General features: G+C 35.0%; 1 protein-coding gene across 1 annotated transcript in view; it reads left to right on the top strand.

The window, feature by feature from the left end:
- The window catches only part of LOC106876362 (probable JmjC domain-containing histone demethylation protein 2C), a 204,204-nt gene that overhangs the window by 111,280 nt on the left and 79,502 nt on the right, over positions 1 to 13,422 (top strand). The window contains exon 4 of the mRNA XM_052973026.1: positions 11,598 to 11,801. Within this exon, the coding sequence (XP_052828986.1) occupies positions 11,598 to 11,801 (204 nt within the window). The remainder of the gene's footprint in view (positions 1 to 11,597; positions 11,802 to 13,422) is intronic.

Below are 13,422 nucleotides of genomic sequence, written 5' to 3'. Positions count from 1 at the left end.
TTTTTTGTTATAACAAATATCATCTGTTGAGTAATCCTGATATAGCCATTTGTCATTTGGGATTTATTTTGAGGGATTTTACACTTGCTTCCAATTCTCATTAAAAAAAATCAAAATCCCTATGCGTGTGTGTGTGTGAAAGATGCTGGCTTTTGATGTTTTGGTTGATCTTTTAAATGCTCTAGGAAGGTTTTTTCTCGTGATGGGAGGTATCATGTTTTTCTCATTTCTAAGTTTTTTATACTTACTTCAAGATTTTATTTACTCGTTTGTTTGTTTATTTTTGGCCTGGTGTCGGTACCCCCACCCCACCCCCCAGCTCCCTTGAAAAAATATCTAAATAATATCGAAGAAGTCTTCTCATGTATGGTAAATGTCAAATAATTTAGTGCTAGTTTGGAATTGGTTCTCTCTATTTAAAAACAAAAAAATATAAGACATTCTGGGGTAAGGTACGAGGGGTGGAGGCCTTTATTTTTGTTTTATTTCGTTTTTTTTGTTTTTCCTCTCTTTCTCTCTCTCTCTCTCTCTCTCTCTCAACACCTATCTTATTTCACTGTGGCTTTGAATTTGTTCATGCACATATCAACAAACTAGTTTCAGAAAATGTTAATTTATTTAATCTTTCTCTCTCCCCCACCCACTTCTACTGCACCACTGACAACCATCTGCTATTCCTGCTTTCAATTATTTTAGCAACAGTTAAGTATTTAGTTGTTGGCAGGGTTACTATTGTGCAATATTTGCTGATATTAGTCATAGTCAAGAGTCTTAAGTAAACTCACACTGTAGACACTTAGAAGAGCCACAGCAGGGCACTTCTTACTGGCCTAATTGTTTGACAGATATAGGGCACTCTTACAAAAAGGATTAATACTTTGAATAGAGCAGGTATGTAAGTGCATAGGTCATATGAAGGACAACGGCTGTTTGCTTTTTTTTTGTATATATAATCTTTCTTTATTATTATTATTTTATTTTGCTTGGTGTGATTATTTCAGGTAAGTGGTTTTTCATTAGGGTTTTTTTGGGGGTTTTTTTTCCCCTCTATTTTCAAACTTAACCACAACGTTCTCCTAAAACATTATAATTATTTTTCGCTTTTTGGTTTTTATAATTTTGTTACTATTTAGGCCTGGGGATATTTTACTTTTTGTCTGAAAACCTCATTCTTTTCAACGTTTTCATGTACGTTTCAATAGCTTATAGCTGTGTGTGCACACGTGTGTGTGTGTGTGTGTGTGTTTAAAAATATATTTTGCTACTAATTTCACTTTTTTTTTTATATGGATTTGGGCTAGACAGGATAATTTCATCCGAACCCTGAGGCTCTATTGATAATAGAATCGAGTATTTTTTATTCAGGCACTGCGCTTGAAGAGACAGACTCATAACCGCTCAAGTTCCATTGACTGCTGAATGCAGACAAAACAACCAGTGAGAGTCTATTCCCCTTGTACAGATTTGACTGAAAGGAGAGGCAGTGCTGGGGAATTGGAGGGGAATCGCTGATATATTTGGACTGCTAATTTGATTAGTTGTATAATGTACTTAATAGCTAACTGCTTAGTGGAACACTTTCTTATAGAAGTGTATCTGCTAAATATTAAAATTATCAACAGTAAGCATTGCTTGGCTTCACTTCCAACTTTACATTTGTATTTAATTATTCTGTTTGATGTTCTGATTTTTTTTTTTTTTTATTCCTTTACTGTTTTTTTTCTTTTCCTTTTATTTTATTTTTCTTCTCTTTCATCCAATCTTCAAGATTTTCCTCCCTCTCTCTCTCTCTCTCTCTCAGAGTGTGCAAGTTGTATTTTGTAAGGAGAGTCTCGGTTGTTAGCTTTTGAAAATTTGTGGCTGTATTAGCAATAGAGTTTGTACATATCTTGAAATACAAGCTGATAAACCAAGCCTCAAGGCTAAGGCCAAATATATGAATTGCATAAAGAATTAAGCTTAAGAAAGAAATGAGATGTTTTTCTCTTTAAAGAATTTTTTTTTTAATGATATAAATATTTATTTACCCTTGTTTCTTTCAAGGAATAATTTCTTTTTTTAATTAGATTAGTGCTACAAACAACATTGGCTGACATAGAGAAGGATGTTGAAACATTGAACAACAACAAACGATTAATAACTTTCGAGTTCAATGTTAAATCGAAGAAAGATGTTTAAGTTAAAGATATGGTTCATCTTGATTTTTTTTAGTGATCACGGTGATTGAAATGTTTATCTTTTATCTTTTACTGGTTTCAGCCAAAGGCTGGGGCCATGCTGGAGCACCGTCATTCAGTGTGTTTGCGTTTCCTTTCTGTACTGTTTTGACAAAGAAGTGAGTTGGACAGAGTCACTCTTCTTTGTGCCTCCTGCTGTAATATGGGATTCGTCTGGGATTTCAGATAGAAATTTGTCCTGATGCTTTTTGGAGGTCTCCACATCTGCACCTTGCAAATCTCTGAGTTTGCTTGGCAGGATGTTAAACAGTTGTGGTTCTCTGAAACCCCAGCTGTCGCAGTACTGGGTTCTTATTCGAAATGGAGAAGATGGCATCATTGGTATTATTATGCAGTGTCGTCCAGTTCAGTGGTTGGTGTAAAGCATTCTTTTTTTTTTATAGACACTTTGCTCTGCAGTAATCTATTGATTTCTTAGAAAATACATTCATTATCATTGTCATCATCATTTAACGTCCCTTTTTCCATGCTGACACGAGTTGGATGGTTTCACATGAACTGACAATCCAGAAGGCTGCACTGAGTCCTCCCAATGTTTGCTTTGGCATCATTTGTCTAGCTGGATGTCCTTGCTGATGCCAACCATTTCACAGAGTACAGTGGGTGCATTTTTCATGGCGCCAGCACTGGTGAGGTCACCAAGTACTTGCAAGACAAGATCCTTCAACTCAGTAGGGAACAGTACTGAGAGATAAGAAAGCATGATAGAGGGACAGGCGCAGGAGTCTTGCTGAAGAAGCAAATTCATGACTTCTCCATCTCTTCCTGTTTTCATCATCTCCTTTAAATTCCAAGCCTTACTTTTTTAAAATAGCTTTCTGCATTTTGAATATTTTCATTCTTGTATTATTACAAATATAAAATAATAAATATAAAGTGGGCATATAAAAATCACTTAGCTTGCTGTTAAATGTATTTCACTGTGTAATTTAAATGTTGTAGATTCTATTTGGTAGTTTTACTCATTATTTCTTATGAATTACCTGGTTTTAAATTTAAGCTCAGTTGTCTTGATATTTTTGTACAATGATTTTTCTTTCTCTCTCAGATAATTTTCTATGATCAATGATTTATTCAAAACCCTAAGATTTTTAGATTCATTCAAGGATTTTGTTTGATTTTTTTGTTTTTTAATTACCTTTTTGAGATAGTTCAGTTTAAAGATAAGATGTTTCTGAACTTGAAGTTTCCTTCTAGAATTTTGATTTCAGTGCAGCATCTACAATATATGGAGTAGCCACTTTACCATATATGGAATTTACAGGCTCTTAAGTTTTGAACATCAAACATTTTAGCTCACAAAGTATAATAAATTAAAGAATTTACATCAAATAGAAAATCGTAGTCTCTTATTTTCTTCGTGTGTGTGTTGTTTATTTACTTGAAATGCAAATTCTTCTTTAGTGGTGATGCTTTATTTCCTTCATGCAACAATGCAATTGCAGGTTGGCTTGTTGATCTTAACTAGTTATCTTTGAAGTCTTCTGCTACTTTGGTTCATGACTTTATTTTGTTTTCATTCTAGATTCCAAGTTTATATACATAGCAGATAATGGATGCTATAAAGCCAGTAATTGATCTAAGTTAATAGAATCTAAGCCATCTTTGTTCAGTCTCTCATTGATTCTGCTGAATTTGCTTCAGAGCATTGAACTTTTCCCTGTATACGTTATTTTGTATAGTCTTATTTTCTTTCTTGACCCAGATCCATTTATTTGGGATATATCGACATGTTTGTTGTATTTTCACAGTTTTAATGCATTGGAGGCAGAGGAAGTGGTAGAAACTGCAGTGCTGGAACTGAAATGATTTATATAGCATTTAGTTATATTCCTCTTTACTAGTAGTTCAAATCCTGCAAATGCCGATTGAACCTTTAATTCTTTTGGGTTTGATGAAATAAATATCAAGCAGACTCTGGGTTGATTCAGCTGGCTATATCTCCTTGCATCATTGTTTCTCAATATCTTCAATATCTGAAGCGGTGAGCTGGTAGAAACGTTAGCACGCCGGACGAAATGCTTAGCGGTATTTCGTCTGCTGCTACGTTCTGAGTTCAAATTCCACCGAGGTCGACTTTGTCTTTCATCCTTTCGGGGTCGATTAAATAAGTACCAGTTATGCATTGGGGTCGATCTAATCGACTTAATCCCTTTGTCTGTCCTTGTTTGTCCCCTCTATGTTTAGCCCCTTGTGGGCAATAAAGAAATAAATATCTTCAATATCTGAATAGTTGTTTCACAACAAGTTCTTTTCTTTCTTCAATTTATTTTTTAATCTAATTTTTCTGCATTTGTATCTATTCTTCATATTTCTACTGCATAATTAAGCTATTGGCTAATTGATTTATTGTTAAGCTGAAATTATCTAAAGAATACATATGTTGCTGTTTAGTCCTGGGTCAACCTTCATAGAACCATCCTATATTGAAGGATGTTCCAGCCATGACCATCATATCTGATCAGTTAGCATGTGTCTAGAACTACATCATCAAATGTTTCTTTTCTCCTTTTTTAAGACATTTAGATGTAAATTTGAGGGAGATTTGGCTGACATTTCTAGCAGTTTAAACAACTTCATAGAGGCTCCCTAGAAATGTCTATCCTTCTGATAGGATAATGAATAAAAATCCTTCCCAAGTCATACAGACTCATAGGGCCAGTTTCCCGGTTTCCATGGTATATAAATTCCCCTCCTGGATGGGATGCTTGTCTGTCGCAGGATTACTCATTTTTGCCAGCTGAGTGGACTGGAGCAATATGAGATGGTTTCACTCAAGAAAACGGTCCAAGAATCAAAACCACAATCTTACAGTCATGAGCCCAACAAGCGTTTTTCAACCAGGGTTCCTTGGAACCCTGGGGTTCCGCGAGAAAGAGTGAGATATGCTAATGCTAATTTTATGATGGTAATATTACTATACTTGCACAACATATTGGTCATTGTAATACTGCAATATAGACATCATCCTATCTAACCTATTATGTTATCAAAAAAATATAACAATATAACAACCATTGGGGATATAGTTAGTGATGTCTGTAATTTATGGATACCCTATATATATGTGTGTGTGTGTGTGTGTGCGTGTGCGTGTGTATAGGACATCACCAACTGTGTAAACAATATGAAATACGTAGACAAACAAGTTCAATACGTAAACAGCGAGAGAAACAAATGGAAAACAGGACAAGTAAGCACAGAAATGACCAATCATCAATTGTCAGCTGTCTATCAACTCCTCATTTCGAGCATTCAACGACAATATGAGTCTTCAAAGACAGTTGCTCCCATGAATTCCAAAATAAAATTTAGGATTTATGGAGGGTCAAAGTTGGGAACAAAAACAGGACAGTGGAGACATACAAGGAGACCGAACGAAAACAAATGTGGAGGGTTGTTAGACCAGAACGAAAACAAATGTGGAGGGTTGTTAGACCAGAACGAGAGGAAAATAGTGAACGCTAGGAGAAATATTTTCTTTGAAAAGAGAAAAGATAGAAGAGACTGTGTGAATAACGATGAAAAAAATATGAGAAAGATATGGTATATGATTTTATTTTATGCAGGGGTTCCTTGAGATATGTAATTTATTTTAGGGGTTGTTGCAAAGGTAAAAAAGTTGAGAAACATTGAACCACTAAGTCACATGCCTCCACCTTTCCTTCTGATAGTCTATGAATAAAAAGTTATTAAACTGGGACTGAAACCTATTTGGTCTAATTGAAGGTTTATTTTCTACTATTCTACCAAGTAGTTTTACGGTGTCTATCCATGTACATGTAATGCTTCATAATAAGTTCCACATTGTTTTCCATGATTATAAAATACCTACCATTCTAATTAGCAGTACGTTTCTTATTTTTTTAACTGAAGAGTTGGCATTTTGAGTTCAGATAAGTATGTCCTCTAATTGATATTATTTGCTTTTAAACATTTAAAATTACTATATTCTTAATCATGGCAAAGGCTTTTTTTTTTTGTTTTTGTTTTTCAGATTTATAATTCATACTTCATCACTCTAGAATTGTATTTGTTTCCATTTTATATCATCGTCATCATCATCACTTAACATTTGTTTTCAATGCTGGCATGGGTTAGACGATTTGACTAGAGCTGGTAGCCTGGAGGGCTGCACCACGCTTCAGTCATCTGTTTTGGCTTGGTTTCTATGACTGGATGCCCTTCCTAATACCAACCATTTTACAAAGCATGCTGGGTGTCAGCAGCATGTGTCACCAGCGCAGATTTCTTTTACATGTCACTGGCATGGGTGCCCTTTATGTGTCACCAGCACGGGTGCCTCAGAAATGCATTCAGCTGGTTATATATAATTTACCTTCAATTTATCCACATTATAGTTTCCCCACATGTTAGATCAACCGATAATTGGATGCATCTGATTCCTCTCAGTCACCCCCATTGATTCCTGCCACACACAAACTTCCATGAGTTTTCTTTGTTAGAAGCCTATTTCCTCTGTAATAAATCTTTTTCATCTGGTCAGCAAGGTTTTTTCCATGCAGCCAACTTAACTTTTTCACCCAGTAACCATAAGTAAATAATGGGCTTTACCAGGTGTTTCCCCAGTTCTTTATTTTGACATTGGTGTAATGTTTTCTTTCGGAATCACATCGCTTCTTACACTCTCTTTATTTATTAACCCATGCAGTGATGGAGGCATTATAGCTTCTGTTTTCTGACCAAATAACTTTTCCCAGACACAGTTGTTTTTTACCCTTTAGTATCACCCTGCTTCATTTATGAAAATATTTTGCTAATATTGAATTTTAGAAATACATCTTTTCCTTTTACATTTCCTCACTGAATGTATTCACTTTTTGTTTATTATTTTCATTTGTTTGTCTTTATTTTGATTTTGTTTTTTTTTCTCATTTGTCTAGTAATTTCCCACTCCCCACCATTCACTATGGTGACCTAGTTCCCTTACCAAATTCCTCTGACTTTATTTTTAGCAGAATTTCCCTTTCTAGATGTTTATTGATACAGTGTTTATTTGGACTTTTCATTCTCATTCCTGGTTCTAAGTACTATTAAATTTCAACCAGTAGAAATACTGGTTGCTATCAGATATCAAGAAACATTTATAGTTAGACTTTGGGTGGAAGGGTATTGGAGTAGGCACTAATATTAGGGAGTCTGCTTTGGCAATGGCAATTTTTAGTTTGTAGCTTTGTGCTTTTTTAAGCAAAAATCCCATTGTGGCTGATTTAACATTGCATTCCTTACCGGGGCTGTACAATAAGCATCTGAGATATTCTCCATGTTGACTGAAGCATTTATATTCTACTTTCCCTTAACCTTTCTGTTACCATATTTCTCTCAAAATACAGTCTTTGTTTCTAGTAATTTTGGAAATTGTGAAGAATTTAGTAAAATAGCTGTCATAAAATAGCTGTGAATAATAAGCAAGTGTTTGAAACAACATGAAATTTTCATAGACGCTTTTAATTGAGTTCACTTTAAAGTAGGAAGTTTGTATTAGAGAAATGGAGGTGGTTTCAGGTGGGTTGATATCAAAAGGGTTTACAGGTGCAGGTGTGGCTGTGTGGTAAGAAGTTTGTTCCCCAACTACATGGTTCCAGGTTCAGTACCACTTTGTGGAACCCTGGGCAAGTGTCTTCTACTATAGCTCTGGGCCAACCAAATTCTTGTAGATAAATCTGGTAAACAGAAAATGAAAGAAATTTATCCTGTGTCTATATATATATATATATATATATTTATGATTTATGGGTATATATGTGTATGTATATATATGTATGTGGGTATATATGTGTATGTATATATATATATGTATGTGGGTATATATGTGTATGTATATATATATATGTATATGGGTATATATGTGTATGTATATATATGTATATGGGTATATGTTTATATATATATATATATATATATATATATATATATGTGTGTGTGTGTCTGTGTATATATGTTTATATATATGTGTGTATGAGTGTGTGTGCATGTATATATATCTATGTGTTCATGCCTTTGTGTTTGTCCACCACCAACACCACTTGACAATGAGTGTTGGTTTGTTTACACCACAGTAGCCTAGCTGTTCAGCAAAAAGCGAGCGATAGAATAAATACCAGGCTTTAAGAATATAAATACTGGGATGTATTTGTTCAACTAAATCCTTCAAGGTAGTGCCCCAGCATGGCAGCAGTGTAATGACTGAAACAAAAGATTAAAAAGAAAATTCCTTTGCATCTTTAAAAATATGATATGAAATGGTTGGAAATCTATTCTGCTAAGGGTCTTTTAAAAGTTTTTAAAGCATTCTTCTATTTGCTTTTCTGTGTTACCATAATCATCTCGCTCGTTAACTTAGTATTCTACATATTTCCTAACTAGTGTTGTGGGCTTCATTTGTTCAATTCACCAACTCCTAGCATGAATGAATGCTTTGTATAATAATTCTTGTACATTCTCTGTAACTGTTTTCTATATTCTTTCTTGAAATACAAATATATCATTCAAATATGAAAAACTTAAAGTGATATAGATGTCTGAAACACAAAGCCACCAAGTTTTTAGGTGACAGATGAATGTAACTGACTGAATTAACTTTAGTGTTTATTGTTGTGGAGTAAATATTGTGAGACATTTTGTCAGCAACTAAAATATGTTGTAATTGTGAAAATAGGGAAATGTCTTTATCTTTTTTTTTTATTATCTTTTACTTGTTTCAGTCATTGGATTGCAGCCATTCTGGGGCACCACCTTGAAGGGTTTAGTCAAACAAATCAACCCTAGTACTTATAATATTTTTAAAGCTTGGTACTTATGATAATAGTCTCTGTTGTTAAATGCTAAGTTACAAGGATGTAAACAAACCAACACCAGTTGGTTTCTTTTGGGCAAGCAGAATGATAGATAATCAATTGTAAATAATCATAATCAAGTGTTGTTTTTTATCTATTAAAATCAGTGGTTTTCAACCAGGGTCCAGATGAGATTTTGTTGTTAAGATTTATCTGCAATAACTTTTTCTTTTTTTTTTTTGGACTGCCATGTTGGCTTGGCGATAACTATTAATATCCAGTACCGCTGCCATAGTCTCCTTTAGAGAGACTTAGAAATATTAATATCTCTATTTCTGAAAACCAGTGGATGTATTCCACTGAAATTAGATAAATAACCTTCGTACAGACGGTCAGTAGCGACGCCTGCTGGGTTCGGCTGCTCTACATTGACAAGGGGCAATACCCCGAAACTAGTCTGTGGATGCCAGACCAACAAGGGGAAGCGGCTGACCTCCCCTGTTCGAAGGTTATAAAGGACACAGGTTCATGTGTCACATAGCTAGCTAGAGGCAATGGCCTCTTGGAGCTAATCAACGGCAGCATTCATCTTATTTTTTGGACTGCTATGTTGGCTTGGCGATAACTATTAATATGCAATAACTTGGTCATACTCTTATAATTCACAAAATATTTTAACAATTTTTTTTACAATTCCTAATGATATTTAATTATAAAAATATAGTTAGATTTTTTTAAAACATTGAATGGTTCATAAGGGTCCATCTAAGTAAAATAGGAATCAAAGAAATCCATAGTAAAAAAAGGGTTGAGAATCATTGATTTAAATTGTCATTATGTTCTAAGTCTCTCAGTAATTTTTGTGTTGTGAGAGTTGGTATGAACCATTTAAGAAAGTGGTTCACATCAGTTGTATACTTTATATTCACATATTTTCAGGAAGATGAACCTTCTGAGTTCAAATTCTTTTTTATTGAGGAAAATGTTTCGCATGCTTATAACACATAGTTATAAATAACACATGTGAACACATGAAACTATAAACACTTGTCAAAACATAGAAACTCTTTCCCTGTATGAAAGAAAGCCAGTCTCTACGAAAACCTGTGTCAGAAATGTGATATTTTATGGCTGTTAAACAGATGATCTGCGTTGGTTTGAGAGGAACAATTCTGGTCTGATGAATATACAAAGTTTATTTGTTAGAATGGTTGAAAGTAACTGATTTCAAAAAGTGAGAGGGTTTAATCCTTTAGTATTCAGATTACTCTGTTTGAGTAATGCTTATTTATTCACATTTTTTTCAAGTCAATACTGTATTATCTTGTTTTGAGATTTTGAAGATGTGATTGTTTATTTTTAGAATGACATTGCAAAGTAGGAGATGTGAGCAGCTGGATCAGGTCGGGCTTGAACATAGAAGAGGTAGAATATTTGGGTTGGATATGGCTGGTTTTAAATACTAAAGGATTAAATATATTTGCCAATATATATGAGGAAGATCAATGAATGTACTAGCCTGGAAAAGTAATGGAAAATGAAAGTTAGCATGAAGAGTGGAAAGCTACTTCATCATCATCATCATCATCATTTAACATCCATTGTCCATGCTGGCATGGGTTGGTCGGTTTGACCAGGGCTGGTAAGCTGAGGGACTGCATCAGACTCCTATCTGATTTGGCATGGGTTTTCTACGGCTGGATGCTCTTCCTAATGCCAACCACTCTGAAAATGTAATGGGTGCTTTTACATGCCACTGGTACAGGTGCCAGTTGTGTGACACCAGTATCTACCATGACTACGATTTCACTTGGCTTGATGGGTCTTCTTCTCAAGTACAGCATATTGCCAAATGTCTCGGTCATTTGTCATTGCCTCTGTGAGGCCCAGCCCTCAAAAGGTGCTTTTTGCTGGGGATTATTGGTGAAAGGTATCTGCACTTAAGTTTTATCAAGGAAGACTTGTTTAGTTATTGTTAATTCATACATGGTTTTGTTTGACCCTAACAGATGGAATGATTTACAATTGTGATCTGTTGACTGATAAATGCTATAGAACAAGCCCTTCAGTCAATACCACTATAGTTGTAGATATGGCTGTGTGCTTTGCAGCCATGTAGTTTCCGGTTCAGTCCCATTGCATGGCACTTTAGGCAAGAGTCTTCTACCACAGATCCAGGCTGACCAACCATTCCTTGTGAGTAAATTTGGTAGGTGGAAACTCCGTGGAAGCCCCTTATGTGTGTGTGTTTGTGTCTGTATTTGTTCCACTCCCATCCCTACATGATAACTTCTGTTGGTTCGTTTACATCCCTATAACGTAACACTTTGGTAAAGAGACTGATAGAATGAGTATCAGACTTCAGAAAAATATGTACTGGAATCACTCTGTTTATTCAAAAAATCTTTCTAGGTGGTGCCCCAGTATGGCCAGGGTCCAATGACTGAAACAAAAGATAAAAGAAAGAAAAAAATAGATCTTAAACTGATAGCTTTGTATATATAAAATTAAAATTTTATTCTGATAACATTCTTTTTTTTTTTTTACTATTGTCCTTTTATAGGAAGGAGATGACAATTTTCCATCAATATCAGAGTACCCAAATTTAAAAGAATCTGTTAAAAGCTGGGTGGACTACCAAGATGGACAGAAAATACTGTTGACAACTCCAACAGTTTTAGTTGGGTACCGAGTAGAAGTCTATCGTGCTGAAGGAACAACGCAATGGTACACTGCTGTTATCAAAGCCTATAACCATGCTTCACAAGTAAGTTTTTTCTTCTTTTTTTTTTATTTGCTTTTGTAAATGAAGTTAAATGTACTGTTCCGTTTTGTTATTTGTTCTGTTTAACATCAATAAATGAGAAATGAATTAATATGGAGTCAGGGTAACTATTCAAGAGATTGGTTCTTCTAATATGTTATTAAAATCTTATAGAGTTTGTTGTGTATTTGGAGGGTCATTACGCCAATGATAAACACACACTGGTTCAACTTCATTTCTTTATTATTATTATTATTATTAATTGTTAATTGGTTAGCTATTTAACCAACTAACTAAACGATTGTTTGCTTAATCATTTGATTTCACATCAACCGACTAGTTATGTTTGCTAAAGTCCTACCATCACTATTTGCGACTTCTTCAATGGCATAACACTCTATAGACCAAGTCAGCTTCAGATGTGTCTATCATCTAGTTTCAGGTTTAATATTTATGAATCTGTTACGGCAGAAAGCTATCAGAATTGTTAGCACTCCAGGCAAAATGCTTAGCAGCATTTCATCTGTCTTCACATTCTGAGCGCAAAGTCTGCCAGGTTCAATTTTGCCTTTCCTCCTTTTGGGGGTCAATAAAATAAGTACCAGTTGAGCCCCGGGGGTCAATGTAATCAATGTACTTACTCCGCCCGCTAAACTTGCTGGCCTTGTGCTAAAATTTGAAATCAATATTTATGCAGTTGTATGGATGTGAATGGGAATATACATAGAAGAGAGAAAGGGAGAGAGAGTGTGTGTGTGTGTGTGTGTGTGTCTTCAAAAACATATCACTGTTGTAAACTAGTATGAAACATTACAGAAATCTCCTATCATATGTTTCACTTCAATATGTGGCACAGGGTTTGAGATAGTAAGATCTGAGTTACTTACAACAAGGGCATAAGTTCAAATTTTGATATAGTTCTTCTTTCTTTGTGACCCTGTCCAAGTCATATGGATTTACTTGCTACTGCTGTTGAAAGTAGATGCTATTTTCACTTAATTGTGAATGCTTATATGGAATGAAGTAAAAAATAAAATATTGAAGAGTAAGCAAACATAATATACTGGTCAATGACAACTTTTCTGTTATAAGCGCAGGCAAGGCTTTGTGGTTAAGAAGCTTGGTCACATGGTTCCAGGTTCAGTCCCACTGCATGGTACCTTGAGCAAGCGCCTTCTACTAAAGCCTCTGGCTGACCAATGTGAGTGGATTTGGTTGATAGAAACTGAAAGAAATAAAGCAGCGAGCTGGCAGAATCGTTAGCACGCTGGGCGAAATGCTTAGCGGTATTTCGTCTGCCGTTACGTTCTGAGTTCAACTTTGCCTTTCATCCTTTCGGGGTCGATAAATTAAGTACCAGTTACGCACTGGGGTCGATGTAATCGACTTAATCCCTTTGTCTGTCCTTGCTTGTCCCCTCTATGTTTAGCCCCTTGTGGGCAATGAAGAAATAAGAAACTGAAAGAAATCCATTGTGTGTGTGTGTTTTGGTTTATGTCCTTGTAACTTAGTGGTTCAGCAGAAAGAGATTGATAGAATAGGTAGTAGACTTTAAATAAAAGAAAGGTTATGCCCAGTGTGGCTACAGTCCAATGACTGAAACAAGTCAAAATAAAAAATAAAA

The sequence above is a fragment of the Octopus bimaculoides genome, chromosome 14, assembly GCF_001194135.2.
Source record: "Octopus bimaculoides isolate UCB-OBI-ISO-001 chromosome 14, ASM119413v2, whole genome shotgun sequence".
NCBI classification, from domain to species: Eukaryota; Metazoa; Mollusca; class Cephalopoda; order Octopoda; family Octopodidae; genus Octopus; species Octopus bimaculoides.
The sequence above is the reverse complement of the archived record's forward strand: the minus strand, read 5'-3'. Positions and strand labels throughout refer to the sequence as shown.